Source organism: Lates calcarifer, linkage group LG13 (assembly GCF_001640805.2).
Source record: "Lates calcarifer isolate ASB-BC8 linkage group LG13, TLL_Latcal_v3, whole genome shotgun sequence".
Lineage (NCBI taxonomy): Eukaryota > Metazoa > Chordata > Actinopteri > Centropomidae > Lates > Lates calcarifer.
This window is the reverse complement of record NC_066845.1, coordinates 8,040,727-8,065,343: the sequence shown is the minus strand read 5'-3', so window position 1 is coordinate 8,065,343 and position 24,617 is coordinate 8,040,727. Positions and strand designations below refer to the sequence as shown.

Genomic DNA, 24,617 nt, shown 5'->3' with positions numbered 1-24,617 from the left:
ACATAAACAGGGGAACAAATTTGTTTAATGTTAATATGATTCATAAAGTATATCAGCCAAGTTGTCTTCTAATCCCACCTGACTTGATGCAGTCAACAGAAATAGCACACACACACACACACACACACGTCTCCTCCTACAGTAAGTCATATGCTTATAGACATTCACACACATGCACGCATATGCACATTTATAAAAATAGGCAAGCATAAAAAATCCAGCTGAGCCTCAGAGTGGGGCTGGGGACAGATAAAATGAGATGCAGCATGGTTCTCAGACACATAGACACACACAGCATATAGTGGGAGTTGGTGGGAACATAGTGTAGATTCCCCTCCCTCTCTGTTCAGCTAAATACACACACACACACACACACACACACACACACACACACACACATTTATTTCTCTGACAGTCTGTACCCACAGATTGCTTGTATTAACTAAGCATCAGACTCTTCAGAAGCTTCAGAGGGAAAGTGAGGGCTATATACTGTGACATTTAAAATTTTTAGATCAGCCTAATGGGCTAAACATGTTGAAAATCCTGCCGTGTGCGTCTGTCGTCATGCATATTTCTTTTGTGCAGTGCTGTTGTTTAGCTTCTAATTTACATCACTCTATTGGGTTTATTAAATGTTCAACACAGGGAGACTAATTAGTGTTGGCTTTCGTTTTTTTTCCCTCTTGCTTTGAGTGGGAACGTGTGGTTCTGATTTGTAACGCAGAGACAAACATTAGATTGGCAATGAATAAATCATTCCTTTGCTCTTCATTATGTTGTTTTTTTTTCAGAAATGAAAGGAATTATTAAAGTGGAGTTCGCAGTTAACTCTTTTGTTAACAGATTGTAAGACTTATATCATGGGGGTTTCTTTCTTTGACCTTTAATGTCATTTTGTAGCATATGGAGGATATTTGAATAACAAAGAGGGTGGGCTCTTTTGTTGTTGTCTCTTCATGCATTGTCTGCCTCTCGTCTTTTTATCTTGTCTCTTTTTGCTGTGGACTACGGCAATATGTCATATTGATTTGAACATATTTTTGATACAACATGCTGAGATTAGAGTTTGGTTCTGAGAAAATGTACAGCAAATTCCTCAAATTTGCATTCTGGATTGATACATTGAGATGTTTCCCACCTTATTTGGTTCTCAAACACATTATCTCTACCAACAACAAAAAAAGCATATTTGAGAACTTGTTGCTGATTAACTTTCCTTATTCATATTTAGGTTTAGTCGGACAAGTGCCAACATGATGGAAAGTTTGAAGGAATAGTTCAACTTTTTGGGATATTCACTTTTTTTTGCTTTCTTTGTGAGAATTGGATGATAAGATCAATATTAAGCTCACATCTGTGTGCCAAGCAGAGAGATATTTAGTTTAGTATGAATACTTTAAGCAGGGGGAACATCTGCTCTGGTTCAGAACAGAAATGTAAGAACACTAATTTCTGGTTCAAGGGGAGTTGCGTGCTGTAACTATTTCTCAGCAAACAATAGCGGGATGCCGTGACTGCACACAGCGTCCTGAAGTCATGTCGGCACAGTAATATTGCCAGGTTTGGTAACATCATGCCTGTCCAGAGACCAAAACTAAAACCTGTGTTTAATGACCAGTATCTGGCAACTCATGCTACAGCTGGAGATGCTGTACAGAAGAGCTCGGTGGGTGGATAAACTTCAGTTATAGCATGTAATTCCAACCTAAACCACAGTGTGTTGTTTTTACATTTGTGTTTTTATGCAGATTAAACAAAAGGAATACAATGTGTTAATTAGTGGGCTTTGGAGGCGTATTTTTGAACTTTGACAGAGCCAGGCTCACTGTTTTCCCAGCACTGGTAAACTTTACTTCATACAGAAACATCACATACTTTTAGATCCCATTGTTAACTTGTATAAGGGTACAGTAAATTACATGTGGAGTATACACAATTAAATCGAGATTCCACTTGCCGTCATTGTAGCCTTCTCTGCATAATACCTAATTAGGCAACTCACAGTTATTTTAAATAAGCAACCATTTGCATCATCTCACTCACCAATGTCCCTCTATACATAAATATACAGCATATTTTCGTATTGCTATGGAAACAGCTTTTAAAGAAGTGAGGACGAGGAGCATACATGCCTTTTAATATCCTGAATTATAGAAGCTTATTCCTGGCACCTTTGCACATTTCCATTTCACTTCATCAGAATCAGAGAGTGTATGCAGGTGATTGTAAACAGGAAATAGTGTTTGTGTGCACAAACTCAGGAAACGGGAAGGATCCAGAATTAATAAGGGGATTTTGGTAAACATTTATTTATAATTGCGATCAACAAGAAAATCAAGTGTGAACATTTGAGAACTACTTGACATGGCTCTAATCTGAGTGCAGTTTGCCACAATACACACATACAGGACCTCTGTCATGTAAATCATTTGTACCTTGCTATGACTCAGTGTAGAGGCTTTTCTTCATCTGTGCTATTATTTTGTCATGGCGATGACAACAATGCCACTACAAAATAACAACAAATCAGAGTTATGACTCATCTTAAACAATATATTTGGCTCTGTCAGAGGAAATTAGGCAGCCTGGCAGTGACAAGAGGAAATGAGAAGAAAAGAAAGACAACATTTTAATTTATTTTGGTGTTGTTGATGTTCTTACAGACCATCATCAGAAAACATTAGCTACATGCTGTGTTTGTCCACTTACCGAAAACATGTCCTAGAATGGGAATTTGCAGCTTAAGATCCACCCCCATGTTTTCTCTTCCCTGTTTACTGCAGAAAACCCACATTTAAAATGCATCTTTTAACAATGTGAGCTCTTTGTTCGCACTCTTAAACAGCACTTTTGGATTGACAGCACAATCTTATCCACTCCTGACTGTGATACATATTACCAACTTAGGCTAAGAATACATTATCATACGCTTACTTTGTAAAGTAGATTTTCATAGTATTTCTTTTGCAAATCACACCTGAGCTTTAGCTTCTTGTAGCCGCAGGGTCAGGCTAAGTATAACAAGGCTGAGGTTTCTCAAATAAACAAAATCCAAACATATTATAAAGTAACTGAAATTTCAGTCCTTTATTATAAGGGCTTTAGAGTAAATAGTACAAAATGATCATGTCCTTAAGTAATGAACAGAATAGATAAACCCTCCAAATAATAATTCCCTTTGGGTGGGGAATTAGCATTTTTTGACATGGAGTTGTTGATTTGAGCTTATTAAAAAAATCATCCTCAGTCAACTGATGGTTGCTTTTGTGATCTGTTGTCATCTTTGGCATTTTCATGCCTTTTTTTCTTTTTTTAAAAAAACTCAGTTCAGTTTACTGAGAATCACAAACTGGCAGAGGAACAAACACTAGTATCATTAAAGCAAAAAAAAAAAAAAAAAAAAAGTGCTCAAAAGAGTAACGTCTCAGATTTCCTGGGGCAGTCACTCTTGGTAGTGGACTTTGTGAACTCATAGCAGTGTTTTTTAAGTGAGAATGTTCTACTTTAGTGGAATATCGCTTTAAGGCTTTAATATCGGATAGATTTTTGGTCAATGTGGCTTGGCAATGTTCTCTGAAACAGGAAAATGTAATGTGACACATGGGACCAGTATTAAATAGATCTCTCCAAGCAACAAGAAGTTTTGATGGTAATTAGTGCAAGTGAGGTCTGATAACTCCCTATGGTTGCTCCCCCACAAGAAGCTATAGTTGTGGTTCTCATCCTTTTTGTATGGGATTAACATCATGATACTCACAGATGCTAAGGTGGTAGAGAGTGGAGAGTCTCAAGAAGTTAACAGATACTAAAGTCAGAGACAGTCAGAGAGAGGAAAAGAGGAGGGCTGGAAAAGAGTAAAGGTTAAAGAAAAAGCAAAGATTTCTTGTGAAACCATCAGAGTATCGAGAGCAAAGGAAAGCAGAAAGGACAATTAGGGTTAATCAGAGAGTTACCCCTGCCATATTACATTAGTTTTATATTCTCTCCCTTTCTGTGTCTGAAGACTTGAATTCACCATTAGATTCACTGCCTGGAGCTTGGCTTGTGCTCACTCTTTAGTCACAGATGCACTTTATGTCAGAGATGAGTTTAATGGCAGCATTAAACATCCGTGGCCTCAGGTGCTGAATTCAAATGAGTACACTGTGTGTGTCAGGTGGAAAGAAGGAGTGACAAATGTGGATAATAATTCTCCCATAGCTCTGGTATCATGCTGTACAACAAACACACACATGACACACACATGTCTTCATCCCACACAGATCTCACAGATATATATTGGATTGTCCCCATAAATATGTTCCTTGTTGTCAGTAAAAATGTAATGAGGGAAAAGCTGGCATAGGGGACTGACCGTCTTTCTCGCCATGTCTCAGTGTTAAAGTGTCCTTTATTATCGTTATTATTCCCGAGACAATGCAATCTTTATATTGCTGTTTGACAAGGGTGCAACCCACCCCCCTTCACTGCTGCTAAAGATAATGCACTTCAATGACATATAATTTATTTGTCTAGCAGTCATTATTTGTCATTTCACACACTGAACTGAACATTATGTAAACCCAGACATCAAAGCGTGAATATAGGAATGTGTGTCTCTGTGTGTTGCTGTTGGCTGTGTGTGTGTGTTGCTTATTGCCTGTGTGGGCGTGCATACCCACATGTGTGTGCAGGTATGTTTCAGTGCTTGGAGCCAACGGCCCAGCAATATAACACTGCGTGATTGGTAAAACAATGAAAGTCATAAAAAGGCAGATAATTGGCTTTTTCAGGTTGGTGAAATGGATCACTTCTAACGCTCCTGTTGAGAAATGGCTTCTGAGAGGAGAGGAGTGAGTCACAAGGATGGAGAGGAGGGGTGCAGGGGAGAGAAAGACAAAATGTAAAAAACTGTATGTTCATAGGAGAGGAGAGGAGAAAACAGAAAAAGAGAGGAAGGAAGCAGGGGGGAAGAAAGTGGGATAAAAAGGAATAAACAGGAAAAGAGAATAGATAAGAAAATGTATTTTGAGAACAGAAGAAAAGAGAAACAATGCAAAGCAAAGGGGCATTTTTCACACTCTGCCCCTGTTTACTTTTTCTTTCCTTTGTGTAATTAGTCTGAAAAGACTGTAGAGGGAAAATCTCTGTGAAAATATTTAATTGCACTTTAATCCATGTACTCAGTTGTAATTAGCTCCACACTGACATGATTATGCAGTACCGCTTTTAGCCACTAGCTGGTGTAATACTACATCTTTATAAATTCAAATTAGCTCTTTGTCCACTTGTGTAATCTTCTAATTGACTCCTATCACATAGTCCCATTCTCTGCACTCATATACATATAACCTGTTCAGAGGTGCAGTGCGCGCGTGTGTGTGTGTGTGTGTGTGTGTGTGTGTGTGTGTGTGTGTGTGTGTGTGTGTGTGTGTGTGTGAGAGAGAGAGAAAGTTGTAAAAAACTGAAATAGAGTGAGAGTGCCGGGCTATCAGCTCATGACAGTGAAAAGACAGATGACCCTGAGTGGAGGAACGGCCTCTCTGCCTGTATAACATCTATCATCACTGAACAGACTTGTCTTCAACTGTGCTGTGCACTTCCTGGTGTGTGTGTGTGCTCTTTTGCATGTATGTACGTAATTACCTGCAGATGAGACTGATGCTTCACTGGAAAATGACTTTGTCTATTCTTTAACTGCTGTCAAAAATATATACTTTGACATTCTCAAGTGCGTGCACACACACACACACACACACACACACACACACACACTTGCATGTGCTGGTGGCTTGTGGTCATGTTTAAATATTGCCAATGTAAATTTGACCTCTGGTGCGCAGTGAGATGGGATGTGAACCTTTGTGTCTGCTGCTGCATCCATCCATCCTTCTTAATAACATAACTAGCCATGCACAGCATGAACTACTTGCTGCATTGACACTAGATATCTCCAGGACACACAATAAAATGCTACTGCAGATTAGTTGCATGTTGCAATTGCAGTTTTTTATTGGAGATAAGGGTGGCTCATTTGATGAAATAATAAAATCATCACAAATTGCCATTTCTGCCGTTACAGACAGCGTGACAGTGCACTGAGAAATGACTGTGAAGGTGAAATGTAGTGGTACTCCACAGTAAAACACATTTACAGCCCTCAGCTGCTCAGTTTAACCAGAAATATTCCACTTTTTGTCCCCTGAAACAGTAAATGCCTTGCATAAAGGCACCTCTATGATTATTGTTTCGGGGGAGGTGAGTGTTGTTTGAACCACTCTCCCACTCATTTTCTTGTCACTCTGTTTGACGTGATTTGATATGCACCACGCAGGTAAACGACAAATTCCAAACTTGAACCCTGGTGAAAGCTAAGCAGAGGGCTAGTGTGTCAGAGTCAGAAAAACACAAAGATGTAGGAAAACAAAACAAAAAAAAAAAAAAACAACTTTGAGAGGAAAAAAAACTTTCTTGTGGCACTGCACTGTGCCACTTGATACAAGCTGTCAGAGAGAAACGTGAATGACTGATCATGTGTCACTTATTTACGCTCAATTCATCCCATCTAGACAGCAGGGTGCAACAGAGAAATAAATGGCGAAAGTTCACTCTAACCTGAGATGCCAGGCAGGAACAAAAGCTACAAAGAATACTGTTTAAGAGGGGGGAAAAAGGCACCCGTGGCTGCTTGACAGACAGAGCTCACCTGTCCTCAAAAGACAGCAGGATTCATTGACATTTGTCTGAGGTGCTCAGCAGAATCCCCGCAGGGACACCTTAGGCTTTGATACTGCATCAGTTTAGTGTAGTGGTTGTCAGAGTGATAGTGGGGAAAAAGAGATGAAGGAGCAAAGGAAGAGCTGTAGAGATGGAAGACGAGGGCTCGGGTGAAGGGGAGGGTGGGGGCAGATGAGGGCAGGTGAACAAAGAAAAGTGAGAGACAGACGGGGTTGAAGATGGATGAATGGAAGGAGTGAGAAGGAGGGGTAGACAGACAGAGAAAGAGAGAGAGAGAAGGGTGGTGAAAGAAGGCACTGAGGATTAGAATGAAAAGAAGAAAGAGGGGTGGGATGGTGAACCAGTGAAGGAGAAAGTATGAGGGCAAATGAGGGAGCAATTCAGCACGACCTTTCCAGTGAGAAGTCTTTGGAGTGGCTTATGTTGATCGATATTTTAGTGATATGGTCTTGTTTTGCTCATAGAGCATTTTTCCCTCCGAATATGCTGTCTTACTTAATGTTCCCCACCACTGTTTACTTGGTTATATTTCTGTGAGAATGGTACAAAAGGCATCTAATTTCCTCTCACCTCCCTTCTAAATGGCCTATCAGTCAAATTGAACACAGTCTCTTGATGATAAAGAGCTCCTCATTCCTGCGTCTATGTCTGCCTCTCTTTACTGCCATCCCTCCCTCTCCTCCACTTTTCTTGATACGCAGGCTGTGAGCTCGCTGGTTGTCTTTGTGGTTGTCAGACAGGAGGTTGGTATTTCTCGGCTCACCTTTTGAAAATGTCATCAGGAAGGTGAGATACACAGTCCCCCTTTATGCACTTCTGTCAAAATATCACAACTTGGCAGAGAAATGTTGACACAAAAATTTACTTTATTTAAACGCATTTGATGAATCTGTGGTCTGAAGTAGTGAATAAAGAATCTTGAGACTTTGCATCATATTACATGGAAAAATATTTTTATAAGTCATATTCTACCTTTACAGCATTCTGTCACTATAGTTAAGTTAAAAATCAGGAACTGCTGTACTTGAATACAATGTGTTGTGTCTGTAGTATGGTTTGTACCATGCTATTGTGCCTCTGGAATATTCAGTGAGATAATTTGGAGGGAGGCCTCACAACCAGTTCAGAATTAACATGACAAACTGAAAGTCAAATTTTATCATTGTGTGTTTGTGAGAAAGAAACACAATCTATTCATTGTTAATAGTTTTGCTCTTTCAGAGCACATTGGCCTCAAAGCTGAAGATTCAACAGGCTTTTGTTATGTTGCCAGTTTTGACATTTGGAAAATCTCTGTGGGCCAAGCAAGAGTGGTCTTACATGTTGTTATTGATTGAAAAGCTACCTGTAATAGCATTTTAATTGCTGTCAATTGAAAAAGGACATGCTCTGCTTTTTAAGGATTCACTTTTCAGCATTTACAGAACTCAGAGTTGAGTTATTTTTACTAAGAGTCAAATACTGTAGATTATTTACTTGTAACGTGTTTGAATTTCAAGTCTGTGATTGCACCAGTGTCTTCAGTTAGATTTTCTACATTTTAATCCTTAGCCAACTGAACATCTGATCATGCAAAGTAACTTGTTTCTTTAGTAGCTGCACCCATGAACATAGCCAGGCTGGGTTAGGAATAATTCCACAGCTTAGACATGGTGTCTTTGCATAATTATTGCTTTGTGAAAAGAGTGCTAAATGTATCCATAGACAACTATTAAACTAAGGCCAATGTTAATCCTAAAACAAGAATGTAGAAAATAAAATGCTTTAGAATGTATCTTTTTCTACCCTATAGTCATCACATAGTAAATATCAGAATTATAAACCACAACAGCTGCTCTGCAGCCATGCAATTACACTCATAATTGCACAACATGAAGTAAGCTGTTATCCTAATGTATTTGACATTTTGTATGTATGAGTAGGCCAGGTAAGATGTGACAGACTGAATTAAAACATTAGTCACATAATTCATTTTGCATCAGTTGAAACTATACAACAGAAAGAACAGAAGCTTGATCTTTGCTTTGAGAGTGTTCTCATGTCTTGTGGAACATAAAGTAGTCTTACACCATAAGTAGTTAAAAAAATTTGCTTCTGCTGAAACTGCAGAAGCTCCGAGCAATGAACGACTATGAAGATACAGTTTTTATAGATAAGGTCAGTATTTGTAGTTGCGGTGCTTCAACTGAGCTTTAGTGTTGGCTTGAAGGCAAAGAAAGAAGAGCGCTTGACGCTGAGCAACCCTGGCTCCTGCTGAAAGTTCCTCACAATATCTGTCCTCTGCTTTACTAAATAGGTGTTGGAGGTAAGACAAAGAACAGGGGCCATGCACCAGAGACCAAAGGCATCCTGCTCCAGAGGCCTTTTTACTGTTTAATGGACTGTGTTCTCAAATGGGACAGTTAATTAAAACAGTGCTTTAGTTGATCTCACCCTGTTGTTTGTGTTCATTTGTGTCTAAACCCAACCCCACACCAGCACAGAAGTGTCACAGCTGAGCTAGAGGACTAGAGAGATACATTAGTGCAGGAGCTTGTTAATAATCAGGCCTTCAACTGTGACTTATCAACTTTTGTCTTTTTTTTGGGGGGGGGGGGAGATTTCATCTCTTCTATCTGTCAAGTGGCCAGGAGGTCTGCTGCGCTTAACTTTGAAAGCTTTGTTAATTAAAAAGGTGATATGCAGTACTCCAACCGAGAGATCTCCTACACACACACACTGCACCCACACACATACAGTCAGCTGCCTGCACAAACACATACACAGGGTTGTTTTTGCAGAGGAATAATTGTGTACATGCAATAATACAAAATACTAAATTAAGTATGCTCAAAAAACATGAGGACACGCAGACAGGATCAGACAGCTGTGATGGACTATAATGATTCAAAGCCCTTGACAGTGGAGTATCCTTTTGAGTTGATAATGATGGTGAAATGCAGGATTAGAAGATGGACTTGTGTGCTTTGGCTTCTTTGATCTTTGAATGTAATAGTGTCTTTACACACAAGCATTTGAATGTGCTTTTGTCTGTTTGTGTGGTTGGTTTTAAATCATCTTGAAACAAACTTATTATAGAAAAGAGTGCTCATAGAAATGAAGTCCTCCCTGGATCCTGTGGAGCAGCTGCTATGTATTGTGAATGCTGGACATCTTGGTCTCCATCAGGACCATTGTAACCCCATATATCTTCCCCCTCTGTAGAAATATCTGAGCTGTCTGTCTATTTCTCTTTCTTTCTCATTTCTCATGTCTTTTCACCCTGTGTTTTTTTGCTGGTGTCCTTTTTTTGGTTCTTAGACAAAAATTCAGAAACTTTTCACATGTTGGCTTTAATAAAGACAGATTAGACAGACAGATATTTGTAATTGTTGTGTAGAAGGTGTAGTTTTCTGTGTTGCATCTGACTGTCCACATTATTGCTCTGCATGTTGATGTCTTCACTGTTTTTTCCATGGCAGCCACACTGGTGGGAGACAGTCAATAGGAGAGTCATTTTTACTGGGAAACCATGAAATTTTGGAGCATGATTTGGCAAATGTGCTCCAAATTACTTTGCTTCAATCGTTGTATTAATGGAGGGCAGTTCACCTCTTCATTTTGCTCATGATTCATTTTTATTATTTATGCACTACACACTAAAGGAGTGAACGGAGTTGGTAGACTGGTGTCAGTGGATTAGGGCCAGTCTATGTATGGATAGTAGTATGGATAGTGTAGCTCTTTCGAGTATTTCCAGGATTTTATGTATTGGCTGCATTATGTATAATAATGTGCTGCCATGCAAGTTGCTGATTAAAGCTTAGCGAGCTCAACGAAGCTTGCGAGCCACACAATTAATATCACTGGTTTATACAGCGTCTGTACATTTTTGTGTGTAAGACATGATGTGACACAGGATTCTCGGAAGCACCTGGAAGCACCTGGATATTCACAAGCAGCTGGTATTTTGACTTTAGTCTGTAATGTATCATTTACACCATCAGTAACCACCAAAGGCAAGGATGAGATTCTGCTGGTTGCCTGTGGAGGGCAGGGGGAGAGCAGCGAAGACAGATCAATGATCGAGTTTTCACACTGACTCATACCAACATTAAATCTCTTCATTTCGCTCTTTTCCCTCCACTCTACCTGTCCTCCAGGGAGCCCAGCCGTCCAACTAGCCTGCTGCCTGCCGACTGGAGCTCGGGGCTGGGTTTGGGGAGGGAAGATGAGTCTTTACCCCCAGGGCTGGAGGCCCTTCCACTCAGACTAATGCAGCAGGACTGTACTGCTGTCAAAACCCTGCTTTTAAGACTGAGACGGACACTACAGGAGGTGGGTTACATACATAGACACACAGACAGAAGCACACTTTTAAGTCAGGGTCATACTCAAATTAAAGCATCAACTTGGAAGATGAAGATTATATCACAGACCACTATTCTATTAAGTGACCCATAGTACATTTGATTGTCACAAAGCATTGGAATAACACAACTAGAAGCTGAAATTCATTGCTATTTCTCCTACGCTACACTGACAGATACTTCTGTGATCAAGTTATAAATGCATCAAATTGTTTTAAACCACTATGGGTAAGGGGTTAGCAAATAATATGAAGCAATTTCATCTGGAACCAAAACAGTTCAGTGCTCCACTGACAAATTCCTCACTCCCTGTTTTAATCAGCTCTATTTCAGCTCCATGAAATCAACTCAGAGTGGATGCTTTTCCGCCTTTAAAAGGTCTCTGTAATCACTTTGTTTTGTTAATTTAATCAGATTCTACATTTGGAGGAGGAAACTGGGAGGCTTATTCAAGCATTTGCCATCATATTCTTTATATGCACACATACACCCTCCACACATTAATCCCTCTACTTTAGAGTATCGCTCTGCTCTTTAAATGCTTTAGCCTGCTTAAAGCCGAAGTTTTACCTCAGGCTCTGAGGCCACCTCAGCGTGAATGTCGGGAAACCAGTAAAATTACATCCACGCCATTACAGATGTGATTAGCTGTAATGGTCACTTAGTAAAGCACTGACACGTTGCAATAGCTGCACAAGGTTTAACTGTAAAAATCAGGGAACCACATTGATGACCACCCTGTGCAGTCACACAGTCTTTTAACTGTGGGGCTGCTTTTACATTAGAATGTAAATAGAAGATAATAAGATTCCAGCCTTTAAAGTTGAAGAACATTTACATTTTATCATTTATTGAGAATTTTTTTGAAGAACATAAAATTGTTGTAAATGTGATTTGCATGGTTTATTTGGGGTAATTGCAATTTGCAGAGAGCTTGACTTGGGGCAGATTCTCAGTCATAATGATAAAACACAAAATCAACCGCAGAATGTAAATTCAAGTTTTACGGGCCAGAATGATAATTACACTCTTTTGGAAAATGGCTGAGGCCAAGTTCTTCAAAGTTTTGTAATCACAGCTTCAATAGAACTAGTTATTTGGAAATTGGTGTTTTTTGGGGTGTAATATATTTTCTTATGTATGTTGAGATTTGGCATGCAAGTGCTCATATTTTCACTAATACCCTTTGTCACTATGTTTTGAAAGTGTGTAAAACACTTACATACCAAAGAGGGATGTTAGTAATGCCATAAGCTCTGGAAGTTGTGCTGAAAGAACATCCATTAGGCATGTCTGGCTGCTGTTTTCTTGTGATCTACATGGGTGACTAACCCTTACCAAATACAGCAATATTATACAGACCCACACACACAAATACAAATACACAAAAAGACATATAAAAGGGTGATCAGACCTTCCCTAACACCCCACCATTAGCACCTCTAAACTAAGATCAAAGCTAGCTGTGAGGACCTATCTGTGAATTACTGTCCACAGAGGCGCGTGCATGGCTTTCCCCCTCTCTTTACTGTTCATCTCTCTGTTTTTCTCCAAGGACCATGGTAAGAGAGACATGAGACATGAAAATGATAAAATAATAATTAGCAGAGAGAGACACAAACCAGAGTGGTGATGGAGAGACTAAAGGGAGTACAAGAGAGTGAGAAAGTACAAGGCAGCAGAACATGAATATGAAAGAGGAGATACTTTGCCCTCTTTGGTTACTCGGTTGTGTCATTAACTTGCAAATTTTGTTACCTTCCAACAGCAGATGTAATCCATTCTGCAGCTAGGGGAGGGTGACTTGGCACGACTGTATGCTTTGCATGTTATTTGCTTGACCTTCTGGTATTTTCTTTTGTTTACCTTAACTTATAGCCCCAAACTTTTCTCCTCTCCAATTCTGCGTCATCTTCAAAACAACTGAAAAGACAGGGAAATGCTTTCAGAGATTGGCATTAATAACTCAGGCAGCATTACGATAACAGTCCTGAAGACAGACGATCATGTCCAAAAGTCTGATATCTCCTGGACATTATGCATATTCTACTTTGTGCAAAAGTCACCACAGTATCAAATTCAGTAGATGCCCTCAAACACTGTTAAATATTGTTTAAATAATAGCATACTTGAATAAACCAAGATAGAGAAAAAAATAAATGCATTGAAAATTGAAATTATGTTACACAATAAAGATAAATAAACAGCCATTACTGAGCTGCAGTTTGGGTAGAAACATAGCTAAAAGAGAGGCATCTTCTTACATGACACTTACTTAAGATACATTAAGCACCTGACTTTTTTCCCTTGAAGGGATGTGGCTCATTTTTAAAAACTGATGTTGCCAACTGAGACAGGAAACGAAAGAACAACACTGGGGAAAAAAAGGTGAATAAAGATTAAAAAGTAGTAAAATATGCCAGTGTTTCATTTGCTGTCAAAAAGTGTTGACAAAAGAGTCACTTACAGAAATCACAGACGGATGCTCATCATTACACAGGCATGCATGACCAGCAGGCCAGATAATATGTCACTTCTTCTAATTTCCTGTGTTTATTGTGTATCATATTTGCCAAATTAGCATAAGATATAGAGACACCATCTACCCTTGATTTATAGTTTACCCTGTTGGTTACACAGAGAAACATTTTCGAAAATGCCACTGTCCATGTGTGCATTAATGTTGCTGAACACAATGATCCCCATTTGTCAATGTCAGCTGTGGATTCTAGCAAAACTGTGATGCTCCCATTTTATAGCATATACTCATAGCCTTTGTGGGCATGGTTGCGCAATATCCACACATACACTGCCAGACCCTGTTAGCTTGTGCCTCTGCAGCCCCTCTATCTGTCCCAGTGACTCTTACCCCTGAGGCAGCTGCTCAACTTGTGGCAGCAGCTCATTCTCGCTGCTGCCACGTTGTTACAAGGGTAGCTGTGGATATGGTAAAATGTATTGTATTTGAAAATGCTATTGTTCATTACATTTCAGGAGATGGCATTTATGTCTGCAGTCATTGTTAATGCCGGCTTTTGGAGAGAAGCAGAATCGCATCATACAGCAGCTAGCTAATATGCTACCCATCAACATCTGTAAAAGTTACAATTACACCAAAATTCTGTGTATGTGTGTAAGAGGGAGATGTGGGACACTGGAACATTCTTCAACATACTTCACAGTTTTAGTTTAACACAAGAACTACTGAAGCCGAGGCTTTAAAAAGTAAGAAAAGATACAGTGATACCCAAGCAGAGCTGGTATTTCTAAATTAAAGTCCTCGCCCTGTGTTTGCTCGAAAACTCACTAAATTGCATGACAGTGTGTTGTTAATGGTGCTGCCTTCCGATAAAAAGCCAGATGTCAATGAGAGAGAGCGAGCATGAATGCACCCTGAGTTATTTGAAGGTTTTCATTTCTTCATTTAACTGATGTGTGAATGTGATTAAAGGGGTGTATCAAACTACAAAACCTGCTTTCCTTTCTTAGGCTATTCATCATCTTTAGACATTTAGCTTCTGGGTAGTGCAAGTCATTAAATCCAGAGCTCCCAGGCAGCTTTCCCCATTCTTAAATCTGAAAGGCTTTTTACTGAACCGCATCTAATTGTGGGGACAGTTGTGTGTTAAGGCCTGTGGGACAGGGGTGACCTTAAAGAGAGTGTGTATGTGTTGGAAGAGAGAAAGAGAGAGAGACAGAGAGTGTGTGGGTGTTGGTGAGTGTGCTCCTGTCTCTCTACATAGGGAAAGGCATTGATCACCGATGACACATTGAGGGCCTGACGCCATAGCACACCTATAATTCTGATAGGGAGGTATGCTTCTTTAAAAGGTCAGCCAAACCGATAAACCATCAAGTTTATGCTGTGCAAAGATTTGGGCTCTTGTGTTTTCCAATGCTACCTTCAAAACCTGAAAGTAAAAATATATACATACACATACACATAATACAATACATACAATACATAAACTATTGGGATTTTAATCTAAAAAGCACCTTTTTAGGGCACCTTGATTCTAAGTATGGTCATCTCTCAAACAAAAGAGGGCTGGCTTGCATATAAATCTGCAAAAGGCAGCAGATGGCAAGTTTTTGTTCATTGTTGTGCCTTTGTCATGTATCATGTCATAAACTACTACAGCATTACATCAATATCAGTTGTCCTGGTTGAAGACATTACCTCATCCTTTTCTGCTTTCCCATCTGTCCTATCATAAGCTGTCCCAGCTGACATTTGAACAAGCCTCTGCTCTGCTTTTTAAGAAGTGTGAATGTTTTGCCTGCATGTTACAGCACATGCACCCTGTGTCGTGTATGCACTGTACAGTATGCAGCTTGCTCTCTCTCTCTCTCTCTCTCTCTCTCTCTCTCTCTCTGTGTGTGTGTGTGTGTGTGTTCTGGAGCCCCCTCTAGCTGCCCCTGCTCTCTGCCCACTAGACACCTGTGTCGGGGAGCAGAGCCAAAATGTGTCTGATCACAGCTGGCATTAGAAAACACAGAGATTATGTAAGAAACAAAGAGAAAAAAAAAATACAAGTTGCAACAAGGAATTGTGTTTATACAGCAATTTAGCCAGGTTCTCTGAAACCAATTATTCTACATTTTTGTGAACCAAAAGTGCTTCAAATCTAGATTAAGAGGCTAGATGTAATATCACCCTGCAGATATTCTGTGAAAAAAATGCCTCTGTACTAAGGTTTAGAATGCTGTAGCACATATTTTGACAGAACTAGTCTATTATGCCTTCCTCTATTTTCTTATTGAACAAGTAACCAGACTTCTATGTGTAATGAAAATAACATTGCAACAATCAAAAGGTAAAACACTTGATTTTGTTCCAAACAGAAGAGTATTAACTGAGACTGATCCTATAAAAATCATTCTGTGCACATCACTAGCTTTCCAGCAGCACTTACACTGTATATTACATATTTATGTTTTTTGTCTTTTGCAGAGCACAGAGACAAGTCCTGCCAGCAGTCTCCAGTCTCTTCCCATTAGCCCTTGCAGTGAAAAGTCCCTTCCATTTAAGGTAACCCTACAGCAGACCATGTTATGTTGCTTAATGCATACTGCACATTACTGAATTTCTGTTTGAGAGAAAAAGAGAGATGTTTATTGATGTTATTGGAGGGGCATTTTATATGTTATGGCTTAAATTAGTCTTGAAAATGCTGTGATATAAAACTGAACTTGGCTACAGAGCAGACCCATATTGTCTGCATCTTTCGGCACATCATTTGTCTTTTTTTCTTCATACTTGTCATTCATAGTAGAATTAAAATGAGCACAGCCTTCCTCTTTTTTGTCAACAAGGTTGAGGACACCACTGTGGATTGATCCATATAGTAATGATAATAACAATAAGAATTCATTTTATTTATAAAGCACTTTACATTTGAGGGCAAATCTCAAAGCGCTATACAACAGACAACTACAGCATAATTTATGCTCATAGTGTGAGCATAAAAGTTGCAGGTTCTGGCCATGCAGAAGTTCCAGTTAACACAACAGGATAAATAAAAATGCACAGTGTCTGCCCAGCTTAAAATGTTACAGCAAAATACAATTTATGTCATCATTTTATACCCAGAGTATTTTGGCAGAGTTTTGTTGTGCATTGAGGTAGCTACAAATCAAACTATACACTGGGCAGCATTTACTCACGGAACCTTCAACTACACAGAGCCCCCTAGTTCAATTAAAAGAACACAGCAGTCTGTCTGTGATCAAAAATACAAAACTGAATCTTGCTTTGATCCGTGGGTCTCCCTCAGTTTTACAGAACAATTACCAGCCTTTTTTCCACATCAGCTTGTAATGAATCATAAAGAGATCAAATAGGAAGACAGAGAGCAGAGGGGCAAGGCAGGCAGTGAGGGAGAAGAAAGGGGAAATATAAAGGAGAAAGTAGCAAAAATAGTGATAAAAAGCAAAAGAGGTAGGGGGATGAACTGAATAAGAGAGTGGGCAAAGTGCTTTGCTTGCCTTGACAGGTCCCAGACCCCTTCTGTTAAACTAGTCCATCACCGCTGTGCGATCTAGATGAGATTTATTAATCTCTGCAGGGTGTTTGTGTGTGTGTGTGTGTTATAGCTCAAGTGTGTGCTTGCATGTGTATCTGTGAGCAGGGTTTAAATTTACCAAGGGAGGGCTTTTGTCAAGCTTTTCTCTGGGATTTAGTTGGGTGGCAGCAGAGTTCTTGTTAGGTGGTTAGGGGAGAGAGGAGCAGCAGGGACGAGACTCCTCAACTCTGTGGTACTTTTAATGCCTGTGGTGGTGTTTTATTGAACTGCATTGTTTTGAAAGTTGAATCTAGTATTTTGTCTCCCCCTCCCCTCACATACATGAATCTACAGAACAGTAAAAGTCCTTTAATATATAGTCCGTTTAAACACAACCACAAACCAAGGCCTGGGCATCAACAGTGCCAGCAAAGTGTACCACTGTGCTAAGAGTATGTGTGTGTGTGTGTGTGTGTGTGTGTGTGTGAATGTACTTATATCTGTGTACCAGTATGTGTCTTACAAATTGATACTTAGAGCATTTTTTTCACTATGTATATTAGTTTGTGTGCATTTATTTGTGTGTGTGTGTGCATGTGTGAGAGATAGAGAGACAGAGGGAGAGAGGGTGTTTGTGTGAATGTGTGCCCTCTTTATTGACCTACATGGAGTATCAGTGGCAACTGGATGATAAGGAAAAATTAAAAATGTAGGGTGGGACACAGCATGCTCAGCAGCTCAGGATGAAACTCTCTCGTGGAGGCATGTATGCATGGATGGGGAAGGTGGACAACAGGGAAAGTGTAATCTGAAGAGGTAGTTTTTTTTAGGAGAAAGGAGAAATGGTCCACAACAAAAATATAAAGACTTGACCTGTATGTACTATGAATAATTCAATAGCAAAACAAAAATATGCAATAATACAGATGTATCTAAAGGTTGAAATTTCTCTGTTGGTGGATGAAGCTGGCAGTGTTGCCATGTACAGACCCATCACATATCACAATGTACTGAAGGTTGACAATCTTTGTGTTTCAAGGTGTTGCAGTCATACATTAATTGGTTTGAAATCATAATGGAGGTTCGTTCTTGACACTGGGAGCATGCGCAGTATCTATAATGAAGACACTCAAAAGGCAAGGTTCATTTCACTTACTTTGTAAGACAGGTTGCGGTGGAAGAAAATGTTATTAAAATTTGTGGAATTTTCTCACTTCATTGTTGAATATTAAGCAACAATGCCATGCACCAGGTTTTTAAAGAACAGGCACCAGCTGGCATCCAAGTGTTATGACAAATGGGCAAAATTCTAGCTTGTAAATAGTGATTGAAAGGAAAGCTGTAGGTTTCTATTCCAATTATAAGAAAAACAACATTTTAGAAAGTATTGTTTTTCTCTGATTAGCATGCATTAAGACTGAGGGAGTGGCAGTGGCATAAAGATTGATATAAAAAGCAGGGAGAAAGCAGCGTTGGAGGGATTGAGGCTACACGGGTGATGGAAACAGGTAGAAGAATAAGACTGGTGTGTGTGTGTGTGTGTGTGTGTGTATGTGTGTGTGTGTGTGTGTGTGTATATATATATATATATATATATATATATAGGGAGAGGGAGAGAGAGGAGAATGAGTAAGAAGGTGGGAGGCAAAGGCTAACCTTTTGACAGAGCTGGAGGTGCGGAAAAGAAACAACATAAAGATGGGGAGGGCATATTGCATGAGGAAAAGCTGAATATGAGGAAATAGGCACTATGCTGAGAATAGGACATTGTTCTACTTGACTATAAGATTGGTTGAGGGAGAGAGGCTGTGGTGGAAAGTGCAGAATGCATTCAGTTTGATGACGTTAAGTTAGATAACTCAGTAAAAGAGGAGAAAGTGAATACAGGGGTATAAGAGATAGAGGTGAGAGAGCAAAAAAGAGGGAAGGGTTTGAGGAGGAGGGCGGTAGAGAAAGGGGGAAGGGAGGGGAAGAAGAAAAAGAGAGACTGAGGGAGGGGTGAGAAGAAGAGAATTTGTCCTGGCACTCCAGAAAACGACTCTGTGGGTATAAAAATAATCTATGGTAGCCACCTGAGAGGCTGCAGTGTCACAGTGCGCCCTAGTTTAATTTAGACCCAATGCATGTGACATGATTTTTACCAGATTATGTCCCAGTTAAAGTGTTCTACTGTATTTTAGAAGACTAAAGTAAAAAATCTCACACTGGAGTTGTTGCCAGAGGTGTATTCAGAGCACCAGTGTATTTTTTTTTAAAAAGTCTAGGACAGCAACTTTTTTACCTAATTAATTGACATTTGTGTACGCTCACCTTTGTTTCAGCAGAGATGAGGAACTTCTTTTTATAGTGAAACATTTATCATTGTGTCAGATGCTGCATAATTAGAAATTAATAATGTATAATTATAATGACTACAAATTTATTATTATAGTGCAAGAATACACAAAAAGATACAAGTTTCATGAGCACACACACTATAGATACACAAGTCAAACTTATAAACAATGAAGAACTTCACACAATCGCACATACTGTATATAAACAAGTACAGAGTGACTGCATTGGGTCAGTCGTCTTTTTTTTTTTTTTTTTTGGACTTGTTAACCTCCCTACCCCAGACTATCTCAACACTATACAGTCATGTTTTGAAATGACAGTACCAAACCATGACACCTGCTGATAAGAGGAACATCACTCATAATTTGCGGTTTGCTATATATGTGTGTGTGTTTGTGTGTGTTAGTTGCGGCTTTGAATATTCACATAATATTGAGTATTCACGGTAAAACATTTTATTACCGTTGCAACTACTCCAGAAGGAATATGGTTTCTTATGGTTTGCATGGGGCTGAGTAGCTTGAAAGGCTTGGTCAGTTGTGCTTTTTAGTTTCAAAAGAGCCTTAATTCGCTCAGAGAACATAGACAATTAATCCTACTCAAGAATTATCTCTGAAGCTTAACTGTTTGTTAGATCTAAGCCATAGTTAAAGACTGTCTTTGTACAACCAGCCTCTGGTCCCTTAATATTTCATCTCTTACATTATCATTGATGTATGTGTGTGGGTTCCAGCCTCTGCAACATGAAAGACAGTAGAAATACAGTATTTCACTGCATTTAATTAGCCTCATTTTATAGCTATACTATACTATATTTAAAATGTCTCAGTGATAACTGCAGACATGAGGGAACTCAGTGGCTCTTGGTGCATTTTAGGATGTCTTGGCAGGTGACATCTCTCCTCTGTTTCAAACAGCGTAAATATTACAGAACTGGTTTGACAGGTTACCTAACTGTCTCTGTGCTCCCTGTCAGCTTTACTGCCTTTTGAGGCACTTAGAACAGATAGAGTACCTATAGCATCCAATGACTACTGCTGCTCACACCATGTCCTTCACTTTATGTAGGAGGATCACAGTGTCAGTCAAGTTTGTCAAGTGCAGCATGTGTCTAGATGCACAGAAAACTTTATTTTCAAAGATCCTGAATCACAGCAGACTTGATGGTGATGATGGTGACCTGCTCTTTAGATTCTACTGACAGCTAAGTTAATTCAGAAAGACAGGTGACAGAGGTCACAGTTTTTTATTGCACATTCTTGAAGGCATGGTACTGTATCTGTATGTGCAAATGACACATTTGTCACCACCACCTCTTTTTTTAACACTTAAGCTGCTTGTCATACCCTCTTATGTCAGTGTGCATAAATAGTATGCTATTAACAACATAATTATAATGAGTCCGTGTGCACATTTGTGCATGTGTCTTTGAGATTGCCTGTGTTTTTTAATCTAGTCATGAATGTAAACAGTAAAATGCTTTAATATGGAGTGTCCAAGCAACCATATTAGACAACATATAACCACATCAAGGACTGAAATAAAATTTAATTTAGACTTTTGTCACTTTTATCTAGTGTTCATTTGGCTTGAGTAGCATTGTGCTACTTTCTGTACTGATATTAAGCACACCACTTTGTACTTATGTTGAGGGCGTTTGGCTTTTTTTGGTACTTAAACATTTTGTACCAATAGGAGATGTGCTAATGGACATAAATCAGACAAAGGGTATAGGAAAAATGATCAAATTCAGAATCAATTTTCAGATAACACCTATTTTTTCATATTCACAAAAAGCTAGTAAAAATACAGAGGACTCCTAGCTCTGTTTGGTTATGTGTTGTAAGTGGCTGCTGGATTATACCAACATGTTTTCACAGTTCAAGATGTGAGTTGCTCCTCCATTTTTTGTTTGCATTGCCGTTTGGGACAATAATGTGCATCAGTACCACACTTTTTCTCACAATTTTTAGTATGCATGCTGGCACTTTTCAGTATTCAACTACATTTTGTAATTTTCATCTATGACCATTATAATATATTATATACTCAGAACATTTGCAGTGTGGACACCAGGTTTACATGTGCAGATGTATGTATGTAATATTTTTGAAGATGCCTGGAGAAATGGAGAAATTTCTCTCTATTTATTCTGCTTATTATACAGATTTGTGGATACTGCTGAGACTTTTTAAAATGAGTTTAAAGCTCATCTTTTCAGATTAGCCTTTATTGTTTTAAGTTTTTTTTCTTTTTTTGCCTGTACTTAAACCTTAATATAATTATAGCTTCAAACAGTCTTTGTGAGTCTGTCATGGCAATGTTCCATATTAATAAACTCACCTTGATCAAACAGAACAGAGTGAGGTTGTCAAGGAAGCACTGTCATGGTTGCATAGGGTACGCTGGTAACCCAAAATGCAATGACACACCATGAATGTTCAGTACTGTTGAGGGTATTTCAGCCCATTCAAGTCACAAGCACTTGTGGTTTAAGAAGTGAAAAGTTGTGGATAGATGCTGGGTACATTGGTGTGAGGCTAACAAGGAGAATGCATTTAATTATACTGTTATTTCTCACTCCTCCTTCACCAATTTCCAGAAGCAGGCAATTTGTTAAACAAATTGCAGGAAGAGGGGTATTGAAATAATAGATAAACAACCCTCACATTTCCTCAAATGTGTGTTTCTCCAAAAAAGTTAAAAAATTGAATAATTTCTGCTAACAAGGGGAATGTAATTCATCTCCATACTCTCTTCAACCGGGTGCTGATTGCAAGCATAGAGTGGCCTCAACCTCCATACAAAATCACATAAAGTGGATGCACTTCAATGATTTTGATCAGATTTATCCCCACTGAGGCCATTCCAGTCACATTAGAAATAAATTCACATGGCTCACTTCCTCAGCCCTTTCCATTCAATTCTGCCTTGAAAAATTGGTTGGAATGCCACCTGATGGGTGACTTAATGCATATTGTGGTGCTTCTCTCAGCCAGCAGAATAGTTTCTCATTTTAGCTTTTGGTACATTAATATGTCCCTCCTCTTAAATGGTTTTTTATAGGGTTGTATATGGTGAGGCTGCTCAACAACGGCCATTTCTGCCACCTGACCTCAAAGTTAGGCCAGAACACGATTTTAATTGTGGGTCATGACACTGAACTCTGCAGGGTACACTTGAAGTACATTATCTCTCTTTTTTTTAATCTTTATGTATTTATATCACAGCTTATACGATCTCCGTCTCCTCTTTTATGTTCATACTCATACTCAACCGATAAACAAACCACAAAATTCAATGAAGTCTGCCTGGATTTAGTCATAAGCCTGTTTTGACCATTTGAAACACAACTACTTTTATACATACAGTGTCATACACGCACACACACAGCAAAGAAGCATACATGCTGTGCTGTTGTAGCCAGACAGCTCATTTAGAACTGCCTTTAGTTCTGTTCGGGCAAGATTAATTTTAGAGGCTGACTAATGTAGTAATTGTCACAGCATGTTAGTGATTTTTCAGTCCCATTCAAATCTCATGGTAGTAATTTTTGTGCTCTCTGTGTGTATGTGTGTGTTCTGGCAGTAGGAAAAAAATATCCTTATTATTTCTAAATACAAGCATCTCCTCTGTAAAGTCAGGTAAACAGAGTCCATTCTGATTCCTCACCAGAGGGTTTTGTTTTTGTTAATTGTTTTTCTGTTTCCTAGTGGGAAATGTATTCTTTTACAGGTTTTTATCACCATGGAAGCACTTAGCAAAGCTTTTAGCTTTGTCCACCTTGACCATTATCTTGTAACAAGGAAAAGCCCTAACACAGACCTCAACACCAATTACACCTGTAAAATGAGGATGCCAGAAAACCAATCAAAACTTTTTTTTTTTAGACACATTGCCGATCTTCTGTGTATTGGTCTTTTTAATACCTGGAAATTGTGACACAGGGCCACCACCTCTGTAGCTCTGTTGTTAAGTGTGTGGCACAGGGCATGGTTTTATTCCAGTTTAAGTGCTTGAAACCACCTCTCTCTGTCTAGTGCTCTGCCTTCTATTCTTTACTCTTTTTTTGTATGAACAACCAAGTGCAATAGTAAGAAGTTGAAAGATTGTCTGAAAGTGGGTGAATATCTTGTTATTCCCTTATTTAAACAATTCATTGTGTCTCATCCATTTTCACCCTGGCCTCAAGTGTGGCTGTTTGGAACCACTATTTTTATGATTATTTTTTTGTTCTATTGTTTTAATTCTAATCTCTTTCTTCATCTCTTTTTTTTATAGTAACCTATTCACAAACAATCACAACAACACAAACATTCTTAACCTAGCCATACAGGGCACCTCACATACTCCACGGCAGTTTATCTCACACACTGATTAACTTGATAAACTTCACTCAAATTAGGTTGTTTGCCCCCAGTTAATGTCGCTGTGTTCTGACACATCCATCATGGTTAAATCATTCTTACATTGAACCAGTGAAAGATAACAAACAAATAAAAGGTTTTGTACATCAGGTCAAGTTGTACTCACAGTGAAAGTTTATATGTAATGTAACATGGGCTATAAAAGAAAGTATTGCTTGTTTACTTAGCATTAACAGATTCCTTCCATGTTCCATGATGAAATGTTGGTCATTTGCCTATCATTTCAATCAAGACTCAGAAAAAACACCGGGCTTGAGTACACTTGACTGTGAACTGAATCAACCTTCCTCCACACTCAACAAGTGCCTTTATTATGCAGCCAGTGGTACTATAAGCACAAGTATTTCTTATGCTTTTTAAAATATTTTCTTTTTTTCCTCTTCTAGCTATTTAAGCTCATCACCACAGTCATGACAAAACAGACTCCTACTGCACAGGATACATTTTTACATTTCAGATTTTTGTCAGGTTAGCTGTCTGTGTTTGCATCAGAGAGGTCAGTTAAAGGACAGTGTTGTAACTATACGGTTCCCTGTGGTCTCCTTCTGACTCTCTGTCTGTCCTTTAGCTAGATGGCTCCCCACGGTTTCAGACCATCATGCTCAGCCTCAGGCCCTCTCTGTCCTCTCCTCCTCTCTATCACTGTCCCCCTTTCCTCACGTTTCCCCCTCATTTTCCTCCTGTTATCTAGCCCCTCTTTTTTCCTCTCCTGCTTTTATGTCCTTGAAGAGGTAATGACTGTCTGTATGTCCGTCATTTCATTCACTCCACCTTATCTC

General features: G+C 39.1%; 1 protein-coding gene across 1 annotated transcript in view; it reads left to right on the top strand.

Annotated features, from left to right (window-relative positions):
• The window catches only part of ccser1 (coiled-coil serine-rich protein 1), a 115,451-nt gene that overhangs the window by 26,897 nt on the left and 63,937 nt on the right, over positions 1–24,617 (top strand). The window contains exons 7-8 of the mRNA XM_018669372.2: positions 10,863–11,037; positions 16,024–16,101. Of these exons, the coding sequence (XP_018524888.1) occupies positions 10,863–11,037; positions 16,024–16,101 (253 nt within the window). The remainder of the gene's footprint in view (positions 1–10,862; positions 11,038–16,023; positions 16,102–24,617) is intronic.